Source organism: Schistocerca americana, chromosome 10 (assembly GCF_021461395.2).
Source record: "Schistocerca americana isolate TAMUIC-IGC-003095 chromosome 10, iqSchAmer2.1, whole genome shotgun sequence".
In the NCBI taxonomy this organism is placed as follows: Eukaryota; Metazoa; Arthropoda; class Insecta; order Orthoptera; family Acrididae; genus Schistocerca; species Schistocerca americana.
In genome coordinates, this window is record NC_060128.1 from 188,489,025 (window position 1) to 188,502,967 (window position 13,943).

General features: G+C 41.1%; 1 protein-coding gene across 1 annotated transcript in view; it reads right to left on the bottom strand.

Moving 5' to 3' along the window:
• Positions 1 to 13,943, bottom strand: part of LOC124552434 (pleiotropic regulator 1) — a 49,535-nt gene that overhangs the window by 28,211 nt on the left and 7,381 nt on the right. Inside the window, exons 4-6 of the mRNA XM_047126706.1 lie at positions 12,452 to 12,726; positions 8,571 to 8,720; positions 6,003 to 6,197 (exon numbers count right to left, since the gene is read on the bottom strand). Of these exons, the coding sequence (XP_046982662.1) occupies positions 6,003 to 6,197; positions 8,571 to 8,720; positions 12,452 to 12,726 (620 nt within the window). The remainder of the gene's footprint in view (positions 1 to 6,002; positions 6,198 to 8,570; positions 8,721 to 12,451; positions 12,727 to 13,943) is intronic.

The window sequence follows — 13,943 nt, forward strand, 5'->3', positions numbered from 1 at the left end:
CGTTTGCCACCTAAGTGTTCCTTTAGCTTGGGGAAGAGGTGATAATTGCTGTATGGGGGATAGGGCATAACAGTACACCCAAATTTCTTCAAAAGCTCCTTTGTTTGATGGGCGACATGGGGTCATGTGTGGTCGTGAAGAAGCACTACTGCCTCCGTCAGTCATCCTCTGCAGCAATTCTGGATTGCTCGCCGGAGTTTGGTCAATGTTTCACAATATGTGTCTGAGCTTACTGTCATCCCAGGTTGCATGAAATCAATGAGGAGTACCCCCTTCCGATCCCAAAACACAGTCGCCATAACCTTTCCTGCCGACTGCGTTTGTTGGAATTTCTTTGGTGGCAGTGAAGTGGAGTGACACCACTGATGAGATTGTTGTTTTGTTTTGGGGGTGTAATGAAACACCCACATTTCATCTCCCATGATGACAGAGTCCAACAACTTCTCCTTGTTGCCCCCCCCCCCCTCCCCCCTCACACTGTTGAAGAAACCTGTGAGCCAGTCAAGGTGTTGCTCCTTGTGTCCATCAATCAGCATCTGGGGGACCCAGCGAGCACACATCTTGCGAAAACCCAATGTTTCTGTTAAAGTTCTTTCAATTGTGCTGTGGGAAGCTTCAGGAATGCATTCAACAAGTTCACGGACAGGGACCCACCGAACTTTGAGCAGCTCACTGTTGATATTCTCCACAATCATATCCGAAACTGGCGGTCTTCCACTCTGTTCTTCATTGTGAACCTCTGTGCAACCCTCAAGAAAAAGTCTTGCACCATTTGCGGACATGCTGAACAGACATGCACCCTTAACCATAAGCCTCAGTCAGTTGCCAATGAATCTCCACGGATGGTAACTTTCTCGCGTGGAGAAACCGAATTACTGCTTGAACCTCGCACTTGGCGGGAGCAGCGATCAACACTTCCATCTCTGACGGCCGCCAAGCCAACACTGAGCAACATAGAGAATCATAGACGGGCGGGCACGAGAGTGGGGGAACCACAACACATGGCACTGTTGTCAACTTAGCCTAGCACCTTCCCTCGAGGCTGTAGCGCATTGGGAACCTTACTTTTGGTACAACCCTCGTACTGTCCAAATCCGTAACTTTCTTGAGAATATTAACAGTTTTGAATAGAGTTAATTGTCTTTGACATTACACTTGGTCGACATGTAACCAGTGTTGCAAAAGTTAAAAAAAAATTTTGAGAATAAGAAAGCTTTAAAATTTTTATTTGCATCATCTGTCCTCCATATCATGGACTTCTTTCCAGATGTTTATTCTCATAAATACAAAATAATTATTTGCTTGTACTTAACTGAAAAATAATATAAGCAAACATTATCTGTACACTGGCCCAAACATTATGTCTAAAGTCAAATCTTCAAATGTACTGGATAATATAAGAAATTGCTTTGCAATTGAGAGTAAAGGTATTCGCTTGTGCGTAATATCAGTTACTGGAAAAAATCTGAGTGCTATATTAATTGATCCATTTGCCTTTTGTGTTCAGAAGCCTACATCAGGAATGGAGATCAGTGTTTAATGTCCTGTTGACAATGGGGTCATTTGGAGACGGAGCACAAATGCAGATTAGGAAAGGATGGAGAAGGAAATCAGCCGTGCCTTTTCAAAGGAACCATCTCGGCATCTGCCTGAATCCAAGTCCGCTAATCACTGTGCTACCCCACTTGGTGCTACATCAAGAACAACAGCTAGCAGCACTGTGGGACAAGTAAGGTAGTTGTCAAAAAGGCAGAAGTAAAATACTAGCACACTCAATTAACATCAGTCTGCTAAAGCCTGTTCGTACCCACATGGACATAACTCAATCACCAGGAGTCACTGGTCTTGTACACTGATAGGGAATGGTGTTGCATCATTAAGTGGCATACTACTGACAGTAACTTTTTGTTCCTTAAATTTAAATAGTCACCTGCAGGAGGAGTGACTAAACACATTCTTTTTTTTAATTTTCAGGGATTCTCAGTTTCTCGTTGTGTGTGTAGTTTCAGCATTGAATTTCAAGACATTCTTATCTGTCGTACAAAGTACAACAAGTAGTATATCATAAACTTATGCAGGCAAATCTATTTTTATAATTTGAGAAGAATAACGATGTCCGTACCTATAACACTATAAGAAAAAGTGACATTAATCAATCATTATTAAAAATGTCAGTGGCTCAGAAGTTCACTATACATTGACAAAAATTGTTGATCATCTGCTCGATAATATAATATGTCTGACAAGTAATAAAGCAAGTTTTAATTTAATTTAAAATAATTTCTTCTGGAGACCACCTCTTATTCCGTACACAAATTTTTTTTTAAACAGGCAGTGTGCAAAAAATCTAGTTTCTAGTGTAGTTGCACGAGTACGACTGAAAAATAGTATTTTCATAAATGTTAAATTTTTGTCAAGTTTGCGATTTAGGAACACGTACGTAGCTAGTGCGCAGTCATTCACTAAAACTAGTTATATCTAAAAACAAAGATGATGTGACTTACCAAACAAAAGTGCTGGCAGGTCGATAGACACACAAACCAACACAAACATACACACAAAATTCAAGCTTTCGCAACAAACGGATGCTTCATCAGGAAAGAGGGAAGGAGAGGGAAAGATGAAAGGATGTGGGTTTTAAGGGAGAGGTAAGGAGTCATTCCAATCCCGGGAGCGGAAAGACTTACCTTAGGGGGAAAAAAGGACAGGTATACACTCGCACACACACACATATCCATCCACACATGCACAGACACAAGCAGACATTTGTAAAGGCAAAGAGTTTGGGCAGTTTTGAAGCTACCGTTTGTTGCGAAAGCTTGAATTTTGTGTGTATGTTTGTGTTTGTTTGTGTGTCTATCGACCTGCCAGCACTTTCGTTTGGTAAGTCACATAATCTTTGTTTTTAGATATATTTTTCCCACGTGGAATGTTTCCCTCTATTATATTCATATCACTAAAACTAGTTACATATAATTATTCTGTGAACTGACTCAGTTCACGTCATTCCACTAAAACATAATTCAGATTATCTATGCAACATGTCACTACATACCTAATAAGCCAGCTAACTACTAACACCTTTCACAGTCTGCTGGCACCCTTAATGCTTTGATACACAGGGTACACAGGGTTCCAGATGAAGAATCACCACACGACAAACCTGCACTCGGGGAAGAGCATCTTCAAATCAAATGCATATTTCCGGCAACATATTCACAAGGTGTTCGGCATATGACCGAGGATGCACGTTCATGACTGCAAGGACGAGGGCGATACTTTTGGGTCGACTACATTTCTGCTGTACTCAGGTGCTCTTTTCTCTCAAAGGTAGGGCAGATACTCGAGATATGCCATATCGGAGTGATCTTCCACTCTCCTGTGAAGACTGCAGTCCTACTCAGTTCTGCAAGGGTTGTTCACCTCTTCAAAAGACAGATGCGTACCAGATTACTCTCAGGAGGAATGGCAATTATAAATGTGTAGGCTTCTGTGGCCACAGCCAGTTAATGTAAAAGCATTTTTAAGTGTCAGTTTTATCCAGTAATAGTTGTTTTAGTATCCTGAAAAGAGTTTATCAGATGAACATCGACAAAAGTAAAACAAGGGTAATGGAATGTAGTTGAACTAAATCAGGTGACACTGAGGCAATTAGACTTGGGAATGGCACATTAAAACTAAGACAGTGACTTCTGCTTCACTGATGGTGGCCAAAGTAGAGTATAAAATTTAGACTGGCATCAGAAAGAAAGGCATTACTGAAAAAGAGAAATTTGTTAACATCTAATATAAATTCAAGTTTTACAAAGTCTTTTATGAAGGTATCTGTGTGGAGCATAGCCTTGCACGGAAGTGACATGTGGACAGCAAACAGTTCAAATGAGAAGAGAAGTATTCGAAATGAGGTGTTACAAAAGAATGCTGAAGATCTGTTGAGTAAGTCAAATGACTAATGAGGAGGGACTGAACTGAATTGGTGAGAAAAGAAATTTATGGGAGAACCTGAGTAAAAGAAGGGACAAGTTGATACGACACATTCTGGAGCATAAAGGAACTGTCAGTTCAGTAATGAAGAAAAATGTGGAGAGTAAAAACTACAGATGTGCACAAAGACTTGAATACAGTACGCAGGTTCAAACGAATGCAGGTTGCTGTAGTTATTCGGAAATGAAGATACTTGCACAGGATAGAGGAGTACAGAGAACTGCATCATGCCAGTCTTTGGACTGAAGATTGCAGCAACAACAACAGCAACAGTTGTTTTACAATATGGTGTGGCACCAAACCTAGAAAATTTTTTACATTAATTATAGCAGTTTGTACATTGGCAAAATGACACAAAATGTTCACGAGAGACGCATCTGGCGAAGACAGTACTCCTGCCTGTTACAGAAGAAGTCAGCAGCAATGGACCTCTGTGTCACTGTATGGACTACCCCAAAAATCTACGAGCCTTGAGAGTGGAAGTTAGATCTCTGAATATGATATTGCAGTGCCTGTGTTGTTCAGAAGTATGCTGCAATGTTCCTTCTGTGCAAAACAGGTACTGCAATATTGCATTTATTTGTCGACACTAAGTAAATGTCTCCCCTACACAGGAATGTACATAATGGATATACGAGTCAGGTCGTACACACACGATTGATGACATATGGAAGTTTGTATCTGGCCATGACACATGTTCGGACAGCCTCATGGAAAGGCCCTCGTGATAAGCGGGACTTCTAGGTTCGAGTCCCAGTGTGGCGCATATTTTCATTGTCATCATTCCATTAGATAGTTGATGGTTGTCCATATTTGCAACTGTGAATAGATTTCATACAAATCTTTCAATGTTTATACATGCACTTAAAAATTACGTTTGTAGAAAAGACAATATGGTCTATGGCAAGCTAGGCCACAAGAATGAGAATTGTAAGGACCCCATAAATGGGTCAATGGTGCACTACACATCAGAGGCCACTAACTAGGTGACTGACAGTGTGTGGAATGCATATAACTTTTGTTTAGCTTACATGACTATCCATTCATTCTGAATAATGATAGCTGAAGGACACCCCAAAGTATTACGATGAGATTAAAAGAAATAACCCCCCCAGGGATCAAAAAGATTAAAATCCTACTGACCGAGCGCCAAAGAATGTGAACAAAGTGTGGAAGTTGAAGCCTTCTACGAAACAATGGAACTTGTACATACTACCAACAGCAAACTGGTTGAAACATGCAACTGATAGCAGTGAGATATTTGTGGTAAATTTAAGTTTATACTGGAAGGATAGGCTAAAGGGAAACACGGTTGGCACATTTATCACAGTAGAAAATAAACTCTAATCCAACCAGATATAAATTGAAGCTTATACACGATTATTTGGGGAAGACTCAGTACAGAGGATAGGCATAAACTTGTTATTGGACCTTTCCATCAAACAAAAGATGTAACCAAGAACTTTAGAGACAACCTCATTTCACTGGTATGCACGTTCCTTTCTCATTCTGTCATCATAAGGCAGAATAACTGTCTTTCTAAGTAGTTATCTTGGCATTACAGCCTGTGAAACAGAACTAAATGCCTTCTCTGAAAACTACTTAGAACAGATAGTTTGGAAGCTCACTCATGACACAAATGTACTGGATCTAATAGCACTAAAAAGACCCGACCTCTTCTAGGCAGTTCCCACTAAAACTGGTACAGAATATTACATGATGAAGAGGCAGTAGCACTTTATCTCAAAGAGCAACTCATAACATTTTTGTTCACCAAACACTAGATATATATGTACCTAGTACAATAGCTCACGATGGAAGAGACCCTCCATGGTACACAGTCACAGTAAAGAAACTTTTAGAGAAATCACATATCACCTCAATACGGAACACACAGTAGTTACAGATTCTACTGAGGAGTCACCATCTCCAATACTGGCAGGTCAAGGAAATGGATTAGGACAAACAAGCACTCCATTCTCGTGCAAAGTGAGATACAACGAGCAGTCAATACGGACCTGTGGCTCAGCGGACTGGCAGATGACAGAGGCAACTGTGTTGGTGTGGCCAGTAAGTGTGTGCACGTTCGCCTTGGTGCGCATATCCCAGATGCGGCACGTCGCGTCTCGTCCCGCCGTCGCCAGCACGTCGATGTTAGGGTGCAGTGCCAATGTGTAGACGGCACTCAGGTGGCCGTGGTAGTGCCGGATTACCTGCAAATTCAAAACCAGGAATGTCATAAAAGCAGACGATCCTCCTATTTAAAAAACTGATTCGTACCGAACAGGAGGAGATAATGCTTTAATGTGCCACCACTTCCTAGTCCGTTAAGAGGTGTGGTGGGATTGGGAAAGAGTACAGCAGGCAATCAGTCAGGTCCTTTTTGAGGGCCATTCCTGTTAAACCTAGATTACTAAACCCTTGAAAAAATTATGACCGTACTAGGGTATAAAATGAGACATTTTGTACTTAATTTGATATTAACATACCACTGGAAATCTAATAATGGTGATCAACTAATGCATAGCCCATAAATTATGACTTCCTCTAAATAAAATTTGGATTAGTAAATTTTACGGTGGTTTAGCAGCAACATAACATTTCCTTCCTACAGTATTCTAGGATTAAGTGATTGTGAGAAACTGAGTAAGACCTAACTCCAGACAGCGTTCAAATGGAACTCCTGTCGAAATTAAAGCCCCTATCTTAACAACTGCCTGGGTTGACAGTTTGCACTTTTTTATGTCTAGCAGTTTGTATGATAAAAAATTAAAAATATATGGTCTAGCAGAGAGGGCATGTACTGTGTAGTCATAATTAAACTGATGTAGTTCTGTAAACTGCTGTGGAGGTTGTATATGTCGTAGGATGCTGAAACACTGTGGTATTTTCATTAATCAGTGCACTCGAGGAGTATGCAAAAAAATAAATTCTAGTTTCACTTTCTGCCATCACGTGAAAATATGGTGCTCTAAGCAGTCAGAGTGTGAAATATTTCTTGTTTTGATGTCAGTAAGCTGTTTGTAACTTGTCGATGCGAGTAGATTTCTTTTACAAAGCGACTGTTGGTGTACAGGGTTAAGAATATTGAAGTTTTCCATACAAAATGCAGTGGCTATTGAGAAGAAAGACTCTGCACTGGCAGTAAAGTTGTTTTATTGGAAGGGCAGCAACACAAGCACAGCAGTGCAGGAATATACTCGAAGGAAACAGCCGTGAAGAGGCCCTTGTCAATGAATGGGGTAAGAATATGATCAAGAAATTTTAAGAAGCAGGTGAATTATGTGGTGCAGCAGGGAGAGGGAAGCAGCCCATTCCCATGGGAGCTGCTGTAGCTATAGTCGACGGTGCGACACGTGCCTCATATCCTGCAGCCAGTGATCGAGCTGTGTCACGAGAATTGTCTCTCCGTTGGTCAGCAGGTCAAAAGATTTTGCGGCGCATTTTACACAGGTATCCCTACAAGATTCAAAATGCGTGTCTTCTGTTCATTGGCACACGTTGATATTGATTGGATGACATGAGATGTGGCTAGGGAATATCCTTTGGAAAGACAAGGCACATTTTACTCTGTACAGTGTTGTGAATACACAGAACTGTCACATATGAGGTTCTACTCCACCATATGTTGTACAGGAACATATACTGCAACTGTGTGGCACGATTTCACAAGTTCCTTCATTCTCGGTCCGTTTCTGTTTGAGGAGGTGAAAACTCGTGGGAATGTTAGTTGTACAGTGACATCTGCACGTTATAAGCACCTCGTTGTGCAACACGTGATTCAACCCTTGCAAGAATGACACCACATTTCACTTGCCAGGTGAAAGATTTGCTTAGGGAAACCTTCGGTAGTGACCGCATCATCTCTGGGCGAGTTCAAGATGTGTGGCTTTCCAGATCCACTGACCTAAATCTGTGTGGTTACTTGTTGTGTGGATATCTGAGAGACTGTGTCTATCAGGGTTGTATCCTGACTCTTCCTGATATAAAAAACAGCACACAATGACATATCAGTCTGATAACACCAAATGTTCTGCAAGGAACTGTCGACTGTGCCACGCTATGGACGCAGCATGTTGCTGAGCCGGGAGACCGTACTGAACACGTGTTGTAAATCGTGAGGAAATCCTTATAAATGTGCTAGAACCACCATCATTTTTTCATGTGTGTGACTGTTTCTCCGTTTTCCTGCAGCCACATCACATTCTGACTCCTTACAGCACCAGATTTTCACCTGTGCCAGAAAGTGGAAATTTTATACCTACGACGCTTCAGCACCCTGCAATGTATACAGGCCACACTGCAGCACCTGAAACACTGTCGGGTTAATAATAAGTACCTGGTATTAACAACACAACAGTTGTAAACAAGTAAGTAATAATAATGGTGAAGATATGAACTTGTCCACAGACAAGGGCTGTAAATGAGCTAATGGAAGCAGGGGAAGGCATTCTGGTAGCATTGCAGTCAACTGTATTCCAACACTGAACAGATAGATATCCCACTTGCCTTACAGATGGGGTGCATTCAGCTTCACCACTCAGTTTTATGCATCTCTTATCGCAAGTGTACATAAACTCACTCACCTTATTGTACTCAAGATCCCAGCACTTGACCTGGCGGTCCTCTCCGCAGCTGAAGAGATACGGGTGGCGCGCCGACACGGCCAGCCCACGCACGCTGCTGATGTGGCCCGTCAGGGACACTTTCAACTGCCCAGATGCCAGGTCCCAGATCTAAACATTTTGTGTGCAAACTTACAGGTTAATATTTAACGAACAAATTTTGAACCACAATATTTTTACGTATAATTGGACATGTGTTAGTGCTATTAGAAAATACCGGCCTTTTGCCAGTGGCTTCAGTTGCGGAAGTATGTGCTATGTATATTTCACATATTTTTAATGTGTTTCACATATATCTGTACCTGTATTTCATCTATAGTTGTATCTGTATATTAAAATTCATTATGTAGTTTCACCTCAATCCTGAGAAATGTATTCATCTGTGTGGCATAATATTCGGTTTCCAAAGACAATGGGAAAATTATTGGCTTGCTGTAGTGCTCATTCTCACGACCTGCTTGACCTGTCAAATGACACAAATAAGGATAGATTGAGCTTTGCAGTTTTAAAGTATTCCAAAGCAAGTAAATACGTGAAAGTAATTTCGACAGGTCATTTTTTAACATTTTTACATGTCCTCTTTCTAATCCCCATCCCACTCCTAGGGGCAGTAGGGGTATCGTTTTCCTACAGCATTTTTTATACAAATGACGGGTCATGTTTGTATCATAATTGGTTGAAAGTGCTCTGCTTTTCACCCTCATCTCTACAGGAGGTACACGGGTCTTATCCCCACAGTGTTTCAGATCTGGGGCAGTGACAGTCACAGCGATACTTCTACAGTGCTCACAGGTTCGCAATACGACAATTTCACAGAGTCAGTGGGAAGATACATTCACTTAACTAATGAGAGGTGACATAAAAGGCAACTAATTTCTAGTGCCAAAATAGAAACTATTTTCTTCTTTGCTATTGTCACAAACATTTGGCAATTTTTTCTGAATGTGTTAAAAACTGTGAGGTTGTTGTTAAGTTGGGATATATTAGTAAAGAACAAATTGCCATGAGTGAAACAAGCAGCTATTAAATTTTTAAGCTTTATTGTCACAAATATCTGACTTTTTTTCTGAGTATGTCACAAATTACCAGGTTCTGGTTAAGTTGGAACAAACCTGGTTGTGATGACAAACATATCTTTATCACAGCCCGTGGTTTAGGTTGGATTGGACTGTGACAGTTTGGTTGTGAAACTGTGACCATATTCCTTCAAAATATGCCAACTGTCTGCTGACTCCTCACTGGGTGCATAGGCCCGGTAGCAGACATCCTCTTTCCTTCTCATCATACCTTGCAACAAGCACTGAAAACATTGCTGCATGAAACATGTGAGGAAGCAACTGGCCCTCATCTAGACTTTTACCCTTCTTCTAACAAATTTTGTTGAAATCAATCCAGCGGTTTAGGAAGAGATGTGAAATGTTGCCCCCCCCCCCCCCCTTAAACACACACACACACACACACACACACACACACACACACACACACACACGAACACACACACACACACAAAATATATTTTTAAATGGTAACATTTCATTTTTGGTTAGACTTTACTATGACTGTTATTGATATCAAATGAAACAACAAGTTTGCTTATTCATCATTTGGTATGAAGGTCTTGTAATAACCACGTTGACAGACAAAATTACTGGCTTTCCAGTCCACCTCTTATGCAAACAACTGTTTGTTATATAAACCTAAACATATTTCAGCACCTTTGTACCATCATCAGTGGGTATTCTTTACTCAGTTTTTAATTTTTTTTAAAGTAGAAAAAATTATTAGCTGGATAAATAATACCCAGTGATTATGGCAAAAAGTTGGTGAAGCATGTCTGAGTCTACTTATATAACAATTATTTATTTTATTTTAGTTTTATTTATTTGTTTCAGGTGTTCAGTCTTACATATCAGGTGGATTTGTGTGGATTAATATGGTATCTATATATGTGATCACTTAAATGTGTGCAAAGTATTAGGTCACGTAAACTTTACGGGACAGAATCTGTGGCCACTGAACATCTTTATACTTACATTTCTGTTCAATCCATGAAACCAACAATCCCCATAATGCTTTGAGTCTTGTTTCAAAAATAGGCTCTAGATGCTATTTTTGCTCCCTTCAGCATTTACAGAGTGTGATGTAACATGACAGGAAAAGAAGTCTGTGACCCCTGGAAGAATTTTATTTTTACTGTTGCTTTCAGATTTATATTTTTGTTCCCACTTTCAATCAAAAACCTACACGAAATATGAACCATATAGTGAAACAGCATTCTATTTTTAAGTCCTTCTGCTATACAGTGACATAAGTTATTCCAAAGTCATAACACGACACATACATGTCGTACAAGGCATGTTCAGAAAGCAGGTGTACGGCAACCAAAATGCGCTGTGGTCCTTTTTTGTTTTTTTGAGAACTGGCAACACTGAGCTGTAGAGGGAGACACTGACCAGAGCGAGCATCGCAGGGACACACAGGTACATGAACTCACGTCGTAGTGTCCAGTTGTGTGAAAGACGTCAGTAAGAAGTCCCACCAAGTGTGAGCCACACGTTGTGACTCTCTTCCCACTCTTGGAAGGAATAACTCGTACCAAAATTTTCTTGCATATCAAAACAGTTTAAAGCAAACATCTCATGAATGGAACAAATGTGTTTAACTGGTGTAGGGAGCGTAGTGGAAGCAGAACAAATGTTTGTGACAAACAGAGGAGTGAAAGACCTCCTACTCTGAGTGACGAGTTGGTGCAAAAATTGGAAGAAACTGTCCGTGAGGACAGACTATTGGAAATGGATGAAATTTCTGTGATGTTTCCACAACTCTCTAGATCTCTCTTATAAGACATACACACAGAAACACTGGGATATCGGAAACTGCACACAATGGGTCCCAAAACAGCTGACAGAGCAGCACAAGAAAAATCAGGCCAATAGTACCTGTAAGTTTCTTGAGTGACTCAGAGGATTTTCTGAGCTCTACTGTGACTGGAGGTGAAATGTGGGTGGCTCATTACGTGCACGAGACAAAAAGACAGTCGTCACTGTGGCATCACAGCAATTCCCCCACCTGCCAAAAAGTTCAAAACTATGATTTCCAGTTTAAAAGTATTTTTGTATTGAAAAGGCAACATTTTCGTTGAATTTCTTCATCAGCTGGACATCATCAACGCATAACGAGACCCTTAAAAAAACTCAGAAGGAGCAGTCAAAAGAAAAGGAGGAGAATGCTAACGAGGGGAGTGTGCTTGTTGTACTACAACTTCCATCCTCACACAGTCACATATGTCTGCTTGTGTCTGTATGTGTGAATGGATATGTGTGTGTGTGTGAGTGTAAACCTGTCCTTTTTTCCCCCTAAGGTAAGTCTTTCCGTTCCCGGGATTGGAATGACACCTTACCCTCTCCCTTAAAACCCACTTCCTTTCGTCTTTCCCTCTCCTTCCCTCTTTCCTGATGAGGCAACAGTTTGTTGCGAAAGCTTGAATTTTGTGTGTATGTTTGTGTTTGTTTGTGTGTCTATCGACCTGCCAGCGCTTTCGTTCGGTAAGTCACCTCATCTTTGTTTTTATATATAATTATTCCCACGTGGAATGTTTCCCTCTATTATATTGATATCATTAATTTGAATCCAACAATTACGTATATATATATATATATATATATATATATATATATATATATATATATATATATATATATATATATATAGAGAGAGAGAGAGAGAGAGAGAGAGAGAGAGAGAGGGGGGGGGGGGGGTATGTTGGAGAGGGTGTGAGAGAGAGAGGAGAGGAGAGAGAGTGTTCGCTACACTCCTCACAGCATTGCCAGTTTGCAGCCCACCTTTATCACCCTGTCAGCTGACCCCGTCGCAAACCACTCATTTCCCGGCTCTACGGCAGCACAGCGCACCCAGCCCAGGTGACCCGAGATGACGCGGTACAGCTTCCACGGTGGGTGCCACTTAGGTTTGGGCATGGCAGGTGCGCGCCGTGGGATCAGAGTCTGGACTGTTGCACCAGCTGAGGTGGCACTCTGCTGCTGCGCGACTGGTGGTGTAGCTGGCACCAGCGCCGCCTCCGACATTGCAGGCGATGGCACGGCTGGTGCGTCTGCCCCTGTAGCATGTAAAAGGTCAATTCTGTAGCAGGTGAATGTGCTGGAGGGACGGTATGTGCCAAAATCTGTGATGAGCACCTGACGCGATCGTACGTTTGGTACACGAGGTACACCTCGAAGTAAAGAGCTACCACATTAGGAAGGGTAGCTACAGAAGGATATCAAAAATTTACGAAAACCACAAACGTATCCTTGCATCTATTTGTCATCGAATAAATTTGAAATGGAATGGAGTGAGATAGGTTTGTACCCCATCCCCAACGTTATTCAATATATACACTGAAGAAGCTGTGAAAGATAATGAAGGATACATTTGGAGAGACAGACGGAGTTGTGAAATAAGGCAGGCAATAAACAGATGTCCAACTGGAAAACTGCTTATTCCTAGTTATTCTCCAAAACTCAGTTCAAAAAGTACAGCAGCATACTTTAAATTATATTTAACTGCTTATTAAATACAACTATGTTCTCAGTATACATTCATAACAGTAAGACTTACATAGCAATTGGAAGCCTGTGTGGCAGAAATAAATTTTCATGGAAAGTCAGTAATAACAGCCACAATGTACAGGATTCAGTAAAGGTGCACTTATGGTGATAGCATCAGTTGTATTGTGAGCACACGTTGGTGACAATTCGCATGATGAATGATGAGAACCGATTATGAAAAATCTTGAGTCGGCTGTTGGTAGCGAATAAGATGGTTGGTTGGTTGGTTGGTTTGGGGAAGGAGACCAGACAGCGAGGTCATCGGTCTCATCGGATTAGGGAAGGACGGGGAAGGAAGTCGGCTGTGCCCTTTGAAAGGAACCATCCCGGCATTTGCCTGGAGCGATTTAGGGAAATCACGGAAAACCTAAATCAGGATGGCCGGACGCGGGATTGAACCGCCGTCCTCCCAAATGCGAGTCCAGTGTCTAACCACTACGCCACCTCGCTCAGCGAATAAGATGGTTTGAAACTAAAGTTAGCTGCTCTTCCATTCTATAAGGTTAGAATTTAATCAATCATCACAATTTTCAGCAAAATTGGAAGTAAAACATACAAACAAGGTATTGCAGTGATGAATAAATATCTCAGATTACGCTATACATCAATCTATTACACAGTAACATTTTCATGTTGAGGTATGTCAATTGCCAAGTTCAGCACACAACAGATGAGCTGCCGACATTGTAGGTATGTATTAGCTACAGGACTATCTGGTAAGTCTGAA